The sequence below is a fragment of the Ciona intestinalis genome, chromosome 5 (assembly GCF_000224145.3).
Source record: "Ciona intestinalis chromosome 5, KH, whole genome shotgun sequence".
In the NCBI taxonomy this organism is placed as follows: Eukaryota; Metazoa; Chordata; class Ascidiacea; order Phlebobranchia; family Cionidae; genus Ciona; species Ciona intestinalis.
In genome coordinates, this window is record NC_020170.2 from 558407 (window position 1) to 569319 (window position 10913).

The 10913-nt window shown below is 34.1% G+C and overlaps 2 protein-coding genes across 2 annotated transcripts; both read right to left on the reverse strand.

Moving 5' to 3' along the window:
* Positions 1–604: 604 nt before the first annotated feature.
* LOC100174994 (transmembrane protein 180) lies at positions 605–6468 on the reverse strand. The gene is made up of 9 exons (XM_002126004.5): positions 5981–6468; positions 5393–5688; positions 5139–5241; positions 4741–4858; positions 3444–3568; positions 3103–3199; positions 2527–2698; positions 1946–2139; positions 605–1566 (listed from the first exon to the last, which is right to left on the reverse strand). Exons 1-9 carry the CDS (start codon positions 6137–6139, stop codon positions 1346–1348), a joined length of 1485 nt encoding a protein of 494 aa, XP_002126040.1. The 5' UTR covers positions 6140–6468; the 3' UTR covers positions 605–1345.
* A 1398-nt stretch (positions 6469–7866) lies between these two features.
* On the reverse strand, positions 7867–10245 carry LOC100177332 (intelectin-1). The gene is given in 5 exon segments (XM_026834528.1): positions 7867–8108; positions 8424–8984; positions 8987–9039; positions 9127–10098; positions 10155–10245. Coding segments are annotated over 4 exon segments (1128 nt in total). The 5' UTR covers positions 9410–10098; positions 10155–10245; the 3' UTR covers positions 7867–7877.
* Between the last annotated feature and the right edge of the window lie 668 nt (positions 10246–10913).

Here is a 10913-nt window from a genome sequence, read left to right on the forward strand (position 1 = left end):
GGTGGTATAGGGGCATAGGGCTAGGGGAAGGATTCTTTACTATCACCCGAACTGCACATATAAGTAAGTTTTTATTCAATTCATCAGTAACGCTTTTACATACATATGCGACATTTCACCTTCTCTTGCCGTGTATTAAAAAATTAAGACCGCAGCCTGTAATATTTTCACTATAGCCTATTATTTAAAATACTGTTTTACTGTACTATAATTTTGTCACAAACAATTTTCGCGGGAAATATTTAAGTGTTTCCAATCTTAGGGCAGAACAATTGATAGCAAGAGAGCTGTCCTTTAACTGATTATTTTGTCTGATTTCCACTATTTTTAACCATTCGTACATGAAACAAGTTACAATGGCAAAAATTACAGCTAACTAAGCCATTTTTTATGTGTTTTTCATAACTCCTAAACTAACCATCGTGGGCATGTCATGGAGGGAATGTAAGGAAGCAAGACTTTTTTAAAAAATTGGCGTGTGTTGAAAGATTTGGTTTGGCCATTGGGTCAATTCTGGCTTCTATTTCAGGGCACATGGCTTGCAACGCTGTAGGGCCTTCTACGTCAAAGACCTTAAATACTTAATAGAAACTGAACAAAAACATGGAGGATATACTTTTAATACATTTTGCTTTGGATACACCAAATTGGCAAATGATGCTTTAGTTAGACTGAGTCTTACTGCGTAATAATAATGTCTTAAATAAACACACAAATAAGGCAATACACATTGTAACAATCAAGTTACATCAAATATAATTTGTTGTATGGCCACCAAAAAACATATAAAAGCTTTTCCGTCACTAAAAATTCAAGCAGAGTTTTATAAAAAAAAACATAATTTATTTAAACAACAATGGAAAAAGTGTTGAACTGATATTGATAGTATAAAAGTCTTTACAATCTTTAAAGTCGACAGATAAAAATTAGAAAATGGAAAGAAAACTTAACATTTTGCAAAGAACAATTTTGCAAAGAGCTTTTTACATAGAAATATAACAGTGATCTTGTAATAAAAAAAATAGCAATATTGCACTAGAACTAAATGTGGATTTTTAAAAAATCTGCGGATTCCGACTGCTTTATAAAACTTTAAAATTTATCTATTTCCATAAGTAATATATTAAACTTGTAAATCTACCAATGAAAAGTGTCTTTAAAAAGCACTCAGCCTGCACTGCAATATGTAAACACCGAAAAAAATCATTACAGTTTCATGTTAAAACTTTCCCCTTTCCGAAACTACCGTACCACGCAATGAACCACTGCTTCCATGAACCAGTATTCACTTGATACACCTCTTATGTTAACCATCACCATATGAACCCAATAAAAACCTTAACCTTCAAATTTGATCACTTGATTTACCAAGTCTTGCTGACTTGATATAATTTAGCTTGGCCCCATGTAAAGTGAATCTACTCCATGCAAATATCTGCAGTGTTGCACATACAATAGGCACAGCTGTTAAAATTGCAAAACACGCATCATGTTTGGATACCATTTCCCTTTCAGTTTGTTGTGATTGGATTGAACCAATAGAGTTGCTTCCAAACATGTCTTCACCTGCAAGAACAAAGTTAACAAACTAAACACTTGTCATCTGGTGACAACCAGAAATAAATGTTTCAATCATATTGTACAATAACTTTTGACTTGGATATCTTTCTACACAGCATATGCTGAATACACAATATGCCAGATGGAAAGTTACCAATTGGGAAAAGTTGTCATTTATATCATTTTAGCTTTCCTTTAAGGCCAAAACCCTGTATGTCCTGTCCAATGTAAACCTCCACCACTATGCTAGATATCTTCCTAAAATTACATTATTTTTTCATTAAAACATGAAGAAAATTATACTTTCTTTTACACAACTGCTGGAAAAACCAGAACTCCTTTACAGAGACACAGACATTAAAGATATTACTTTATAATCATTTACCTGTATAAAAAGCAAGCAACCAAGTTCCAAGCAGTGGTGCAAAAGTTTGACCGGGTTTTGACATTAAAGACGACATTCCAAATAATAAAGCTGATGCCGCTTGTTCACGGTCGTGTTTCACAACATCTTCATCAACCAAGTCCGTTACAACAAGGTTCAGTAACTTGCATGTGCCTTCAGTGAATACACGGTTGCTGAAAAAGAACGGAAGGGAAATTTCAACTACACTGAACATAACGACTCCAGTTACAAACCAATATTTTGTTTATTCTATACAAACAAACTAGCTATAGGGTAGCGACAAAAAGAGATTCAGCAAAAGAACTAGCAGTGGTTCTTTAATTAATAAATTAGAGTTATCACACATGCACACTCCATATGTCCATGTTAACAAAACTCACCCTCTTTTTTCTCAAGGAAGTACGTCTAGCCAGAACCCCTGACTTATACAATAGGTACTACACAGTTACACACTTTTAAATGATTTCTTTTAAACCAAAGGATAAATACCAATTTAACGCAAAAGGTATATTATATTTCACAAACAGAAAGAAGTAAACCTTTGCAACCGTGTAACCTACCTTGCAATAAAGACACATAGAAATGTTATATTCTTTGATCCAAGTATCAACATACAGAGTGTGAGTGCAAGTTTTGTGTAGAACAACCAGTTAATAACTTTGTACACACCATGTTTTTCACATAACTTTAGGAAGTAGAGATTATTTAGATGTGGAAGGACAAAAGATATTCCTGAAAAGAAAATAAACTTAAGACTTGACCAGGTTAGTTAAGGTAGTAATTCTCTTTATGGTTTGCAAGTTAACCTGTGAAAGGACTGAATTTATCTTAAAAAACCTGACACAGTATTACTTAGCCTCATTAATTTGGTTGTTCTCTTAATGCATCAGTCAATATTTTTGTTTTTTTATTTGTAAAATTTAGACGATTTTTATGTGCATACTAAAAGTTGTTTGAACACAATTCTTAAAAATAAGGTAGCTAAAACTTCTTTATTTCTGGTTAATGTTTTAGAAACTTACACGCACTGGTGCAGAACAATACTTTACTGTTCTATTGATTTGGTGAAAACGATTTTAAAATAGTGTTTGGCAAATTTTCTAGTTAAGTTATTGGTTAACATTCATTTAACTTACCTAGTAAGAATGGGCCAACTCCAGGTGACACTGCATCACCTACCAATGTGTCAAGGAATAACGGAAAAAAGTTGCTGTTGAAATGACAGTGGAATACCTAAAATTGGTAATCATAAATAACAACATTGTTTGTTTAATATAAGTTACAACCTATTTTTCAAACCAGGTATTTATTGTGTCACTTGGCTTTTACAACCATAACCACATGCAGCATGCTTGGTGATTAAATCACAGATAGAATTTGCGATTTAAGCCAGAGTTGCCCTATTACCCCAACACTCCGGGTGCTACCAATACCGTAAGAGTTGTTTTCACAAAGTTATATTTGAACTTAATTAAACCTGCAATAAATTCATTGAAATAAACCATCTAAAGTTATGATTCACAGCAAGCTGTTTGATGTATTCTGATAAACCTATCTTCAAGTTAGAGTGACGAGTTTTACTGGATGATGTTGAAACCACTTCTGTAAAACAAAAATAAAATAATGATTACAGTGTCAGTGTATATATTATATATATATATATATAAATATATATTATATGTTTATAAACAATACTGTATTTAAATTTGACATGGTAATTAATGTTATGTTGCTATTGCTAGCAAGAATATTAATATCGGTAGAACTACCTCCTGAAAAACAAGATTAGTTATTGCAAATTTTGCCCATTTTGACCGACTGTCATATATTGCTCTCTAGCGACATACATGTTCTATTTATTTTGAACAAATTTATTATGTACTTGTTCTTGGAAAAGGTTTTACAGATAAATTTGATTTCAGCAAATTTTGGATGTCGCAATCAGAAACTTATTTTTCAAAAATTAGGTTTTAGGTTAAATTTTAAATAAACTATTACTAAGTTGTTTGAGGTTAGTTTATAGCCAGCTAAAATGATTTTGGTTTAATAACCTTAACAAAATCATTTACATTACTTCTAAGCTGATCTTTACAAAACATACTAAAATAAAATTATTCCAAATACATATAAACCAATTCATAATCACAATAACAACAAGAATAGACAAAAAAAGTACACCAAGTCATACTTGATAGATATAACTATCGTATGTATCTTATGATTCTTATCTTATGTCAAAAACTAAGTTGGCAATGTCTCCAAAGTATGTCAACTCTCTACTTGAGTAGCTATCTATAGGGATTCTAATTCAGCATGATAAAGAAAACTTATACAATTTAAATCATAAGTTTTTATCATTGAGATAAATAACAGGTTACTTACATTGATACAGACTGAAGGTATTAATTTAAAAACTAATGATACCTAATCACCTTAAAGCCTACCCAATTACCTTAAAGTGTTAGTGACAATTTATAATTATCTGCTAGTTTTGTTGATGTACCTGCTGTCTGCAAACTTCTCGTGACAATCGACAGATACAAAAAAAATCATCAGAAGATCTAGTCACATTTTATCATAATATAGAACATGCTACACATTCTTTGCTATATTAACATGTATCTAAATATATTATATAATAATAAATAATATATATATAATGGTTTATTTACACATTGTGTGTTTCAGTCTAAACCAAACTAGAACAAAGAGACAAATGGAGTTGAATTAGGAACATAGTAATTTAGAGTAAGAGTAACCATTGAGAAACTGACCCGATAATTCGTAATATTCTTCTTTGTCTTTCTTTTGCATTTCACAAAATTTTATCAGGCTTCTTGTTGAAATCGTGAAACCCACAATTGAAAAAACTGCCAAACACATGCAGAACACCTGTATACAGCAGAGATAAATAAATCATAAATGTATTGTATTTCATTAACAAATGAATTCCACTATCTACATACATATTTTAGGCAAAATCAGTTTCAGTTTTTACATAAGTGTCCTATATTGCCCCAAGCCCTATTATGTGTTTCCATGAATGCAACTTTATTATTGATTAATATTTTTTATAGTCAATTTGGTCAACACATTAGTAACCATCTTATCCTTTGGTCAAATAGGCGAGTCTCTAACCATTGTTTCATGACTTAGATATTACATAACAAACCTGGAATGATATACGACTTGAATTGTTCCAAAACATATAAGACAAGAAAACACTAATTGAACCAATCGCACTAAAGAGTGAAGATCTCTTGTTTAATAAGGTTCTGAAAAAAACATTGAAGGAATCATGAGTAGTCAATTGCCATTAAGATGGACTTTTACATTTTTAGGAAGTTAACTATTAAGAGATTGGACAACTCTTATAACGGTACAATGTATAATGTTAATGTCACTAATATTGATGTAAATTCTTACCGATCTTTTGCATGAACTACTAAATCAGCCAACAGCGCAGTGTGTTGTAACTCCACAGTGGTTAAAAAACCATCATATAAACATAAACATATTACAAATTGAACTCCCGGGTGTAGCCATTTCACCCAAAACAAAGCAAACGCCACTGCAAATAGAGGACCACTCCATGATAGTCTCTTTAATCGTAACAACACAATGTCCAATGGATGAACTGAGGTGGATTTTTGAAGCAAACTTCGGTCACTTAACCATCCAAATAATGGATCGTTTAAAGAATTCCACACCAAAAATGCAATCTAAAAAAATAAAACAACAAAAATCAGGAGAGTAAAACCCTAAAATGTTTTGGCTAAGATATTGGAACTGATGATTATTCATGTAAGAAACTGAATGTATATACACATTATACAAGACATGTAAATAATATAAACTGTTTTAAATGTTATACACAATAACTCTATAACTTCTGATTATTCACTACAAATCAATTGATTGGACAAACAACAAAACAACGCTTAATTTATCCTGCTGGCTTTAGTTTAACCTTAGCAAGATTACTCCATAACATAAATCACAAACCATGGTTACCTCTCCAATCCAAAATGACGTTTTGTCAATTTTGTAAACAGTAACAAACATCTCCACGTAATATAATAGAAACACATTGTGCACGACTGTTAGAAATAACGCCATGCTTCCATACAAAGTGGAAATCCTTTCAAAATTGTAAGAGTTGCTTCTTAACATGATGGTTCAACTATACCTAATGCTCTAACAAATTACTGCATTCTGAAAAAGTACCTAAACAAAATAACAACTAGTATACAGACTATACAGTACAACACAGTGCATTGTCGGTCGTACCGGTATTTTTATATATGGTAGACTGGTAAGGTAGTATATAACAAAGCATACATTACATACGCATCTATACACAATAACAAGACAAGATTAATCAACAGTAAAAGTGATACAGTGCTTACAAATGTCGTGAGCTGTGGTTTACCTCCGTTACGACGTACGTGCCTTAGGCATTTCAGATATTACGTTGAAAATTTTACTTGATATTAATAGAACTATAGGCTACATGATGATATGTGAAAATATTCCATTAGCAATAAAAGAGAGAGAGAGAGAGAGAGAGAGAGAGAGAGAGAGAGAGAGAGAGAGGTGGCTGTATACAGAAAAAAAAGATTTTTTTTCTCCACCCGTCATGCTAATTAATAACGTCAAAGAATCAAACCAAGTGTTTTTGAGCACGTAGTGGTCATATAGATCCTTTTTGAACATGGTAGTGGTCATATAGATCCTATTTCGTCGAACAGTTGTTCTTGGCTTTGTTGTTGCTGATAGGGCGATTTTTTTCCGCACTTATCCTAATTCTCAACTCTAGCATTTTTCTTTAATCTCTTGCTTGAAATCAAATCGTAATATATGCTTATAGTTTTTAGACTAAGTTTTCAGATTTATAAAACCGCACAATATGAACACCTCTCGTTTCTTCGCTCTTTTAGTTTACTGCTCGCAATAAATCATTATGCAGCCGCCACAATATTAATAATATTAACTAACATTACCTATAATACTGTGTGATTACGGTTTATCCAAATTCACAAAAACAAACGTCTTTAAGCGACGAAAAGGTTAACTATAGTGTAAGTTTACATGTCAACACATGGTACAGGAGTTGTACAAAGCGTAGTATTTACACATATTCTTTACCAAACTTTTAATCCTTGTACGTCTTAAGTTTAATGAGTTATAATACACGAATAAATGCATTCTATCTACTGCTCCACAGTAACCAATGGCGACTAAAACCCGCTTTGTTTGTTACTTTTGATTTGTTTTTGATCGCTCTCAGTCGACCATTATAGTGTTACGGTTAATTAATACTGTGCTAATTAGTTTATACCGTGCTCATGCATTTGATCTGTGATATCTTGTTTGTCGAACAGTTGTTCTTGCTCTTGTTGTCGTTGGTGTTTTTTGAGCGTTTTTTCTCATTTAATAATCTCAATTCTTAATTCTAGCATTTATTCTTTAATCTCTTGATTGAAATAAAATCAAAATACATATTTATAAATTTTAGACTAAATTTTCAGAATTAAAACCGCATAATTAGCGAGTATTTAACGATTACATTTCTGTTTGTTTCTAGTTCTTCAACTCTGCGTCTTAACTCATTTTCTCTCGGACAATAGCAGCTTGTGAGGTTCCCAGGTGGTCCAGGAGGACCCCATTACCAGGTAGAACAACTGCAACGGTTGTTTTGGTAAAGGTCGTCATGAAATAGTAGGGTGGGGGAAGACGGGACACCTTTAGCACACAATATCCAAATATTCTAATCGTGTTTAAAACAGTTCCCAACATTCTCACATTCTCATGTGTACATAAATTATATACATAAACAAAAATTATCTCAAATTAGGGCGATGTCGTTTAAACAATTTTCACATTTTCTAAGATATTAGGTGTTTAAATTTTAGCGATAAAATAAGAGGAATGACGAATTGAGTAATGTAGCATCAGCGCTCCACCCTGTTCCTACTGCGTGACCATTATGGTAAAAGCCGGAAAAGTCACCACAATAAAAGTTGTGGCGCGTGCGCCCTGCTGAACCAATGCAACTTTGCGATGGATGGTTAAACGTGGGCTTGTTTCGCACACCTGGACAGAATGCAAACGCATCTCGATGAACGTCTATTGCTCGAAACTGTGGAAATAATGAAAAGATTTGTTGACCTCTAATCGATGTTATTAACGTAGGATGTACATTATTTTCGTGGTTCGTAGCATGAATGAATGAATGATTGTAACTTATTTACTTTCGCGAAGCGGGGCAACGGCAGTCGTTATTACACGGGTGTTCTGTTCCATACTCATCGCGCCCGCTTACAAGTTATCACGATGAACTTAGTGTGGGTAATTATTAGTGTTAGGCGCGCAAAACTAATGTGCCACAGCACCAGCATCAGTTACCTTTAGAGTAATGAACACTTTACATCAGAAGGTAAAACAAGATACTTACTTGTATGTATCCTGCTTCAATACCTGTGAGAGCCAATGTTGGAAGATGAACTAAGAGTGAAATAGTAGATCCTTGATCAAATACGACCGGTATACTTGGACCACTGTCTGTCGGAAAAGTGTAGACTCCAGATTTAACTGGATAATAAACAGAGTAAAGTTTGAACATGTTACTGCCATAGCGTGTTAAAAAACCATTTGTTGTTCGGTATTTGAGATAAGCCTCAGAACTTAATTCGGATAAAGGAGTGTCGTTCGGTACTTGCCAAACCATCACGTCTCTGGCTTGCAACTCAAAGTAAGCTTGGCTCTTGTAATCATCGCTGGTTGCCGACACGGCACGACCAAAAGTATTCAAATTTTGCCAGCTAGCGTCACCTTCCGGTCGAAGCGGGGAGTTGCCTTGCTGACTCGACCATCGATCACCTACTGTACATCTACCTACCTCTTCGCCAATGTAGTTTTCATGCACAGAAGCTACAAGCGTCCAGCCACCATTGTCTGCTTCCATGTCACAATATACAGGATAGGGAATTCCACTTGTATCATGGATCGTATATACAAACCAGTAGTGGCGTTTGGATTCCGTAACTTTAGTTGTTTACAATCTCGCACTAAAACAAACGCGCAAACGTTATGTATACCAGTCTAGAATTTATGCTTCATATTATAGACCAATATAAATATTTCAATGGCTACCGTTGCACCTATTGGTTGCTGCCCCGAAACTTGTTCCTCTAGTTCTTGAACTCTGCGTCGTAGCTCGTTTTCTCTCGGACAATAGCAGCGTGTGAGGTTCCCAGGTGGTCCAGGAGGACCCCGTTTACCAGGTGGACCGACTGCAACGGTTCTTGTGGTAAACGTCGGGGTTGGAATATTGTTGCTGCCAGATACTTCCGTAGGACCGCAGTAGAAATTATTTTGCGGATCAGCGATGCAATCCCAACACGAACCAACAACGATGAAAAGCAATAAAAGTTGCGCCATTAAAGACTCCGCTAAAAACAGCTTACCCGCATAAAAGTATATTAATACTAATTATTCACAATGGACTTATATTTCTTTTTTATCTATATAGACTCTGTCATTTAATACAGTTGGCTGTAAATTCTATTAACAACAACTAATGGTATATAGCGCCTATAAAGCCGTTGTACAAATCCAACTTTGCTGCAAAGTATCTGCAAAACAACAAAAAGTATTTGCCTTTGGCGACATAAACTTGAAAAACTTGATCGGCAACTAAAATTGAATTTAAAGAGAATTTTAAAAACATATTTTATACATATTTTTGCCACCTTAGCGTACGAGATAGTTGAAAATGGGAACTTTTTTCAAGTCAATAATTCGTGTATAATTTTTTCATGAGGAACCGTTGGGTTAAAGCAATTGTTGTTAGTTTTAATGCCAAGGACACAAAGGACCACAATGGTAGGAGCGTCGAACCTTAAATCCGTATATCCTCTGAGCAAACCAGTATATAGTAGAGTCGGGGAAGATGGGACACTTTTAACACATAATATTCAAATATCCTGATCGTCTTTTATGTTAGAATTGGATTTCGTGGGATCGGGTTCAATGTATATCAGTCTAGAATTTATGCTTCATATTATAGACCAATATAAATATTTTCATGGTTTCTATTGCACCTCTTGATTGCTGCGCTATAATTCGTACTTAAAATATATTTTAACATTGATTAGTCGATTGTATTTGATATATTAATTTTAACTAAGCTTATTATTATAAACCATAGTGTATAAAATCGTCCAATTAATGAGTAATTAATGATTGTGCGAGTCAAGTAAACTGCCATGCATCGGGAACTCGTTGGTAACACAGTAATCGGTAACTTTTGGCTTTGTTTACGTTAGTGGGCAAATTTAAATAAAAGTGTATATAGTATTAGTATCCTATATCTCTAAATAAAAGAAAATAACACCAAAATAATTGTTACGACATGTGAGGATTGAACCCGGGACAGTGGAATAGTCGACCGTTGTAGTAAAAAAATACCATGCTAATTAGTTTATGACGTGCTCACGCATTAGATTTTCGATGTCTTGTTTTGTATTTGGTTACGTTGAGAACCACTTTCTGTGGACTTTGTTGAGAACCAGTTCCGAAAAAGCACTCTGAAAGTTGTGGTCAGGCTCACTGGATGTTAGATATATATAGAAAACAAACTATTGGATTCATAATAAAACTATGGATTGTGAACGGTTGCGCGCGGTTGCAAATATTTTGGTTATTTCAAACAGCAAGGCTACGTGATCGGAACGATAGTTGATTTGCTAAAATCGTGTGGTCATTTGGAATCTATTAGATGTCGTCGCGTGACGTTTCTAGCCGAAGTATTTGTAACCGCGTACAAATGGTAGTTTTAACAGGGATCCTAAAGCCCATCCTATATGGCTGCAAAGGGGTTACATCGCCAAACAATTTGCCGGCGATTACTCTGTACTAGATTTTGTGTCTTTGTTTACGAGCA

What these genes read in the sequence shown, in the direction of transcription:
- LOC100174994 (XM_002126004.5), bottom strand. Translation starts at nt 6,139, where the DNA reads ATGTTAAGAAGCAACTCTTACAATTTTGAAAGGATTTCCACTTTGTAT. An exon ending in CGTCATTTTGGATTGGAGAG is followed by an intron (nt 5,689 to 5,980) that starts GTAACCATGGTT and finishes TTATTTTTTTAG; the next exon opens with ATTGCATTTTTGGTGTGGAA. An exon ending in AGAATATTACGAATTATCGG is followed by an intron (nt 3,569 to 4,740) that starts GTCAGTTTCTCA and finishes TTTGTTTTACAG; the next exon opens with AAGTGGTTTCAACATCATCC.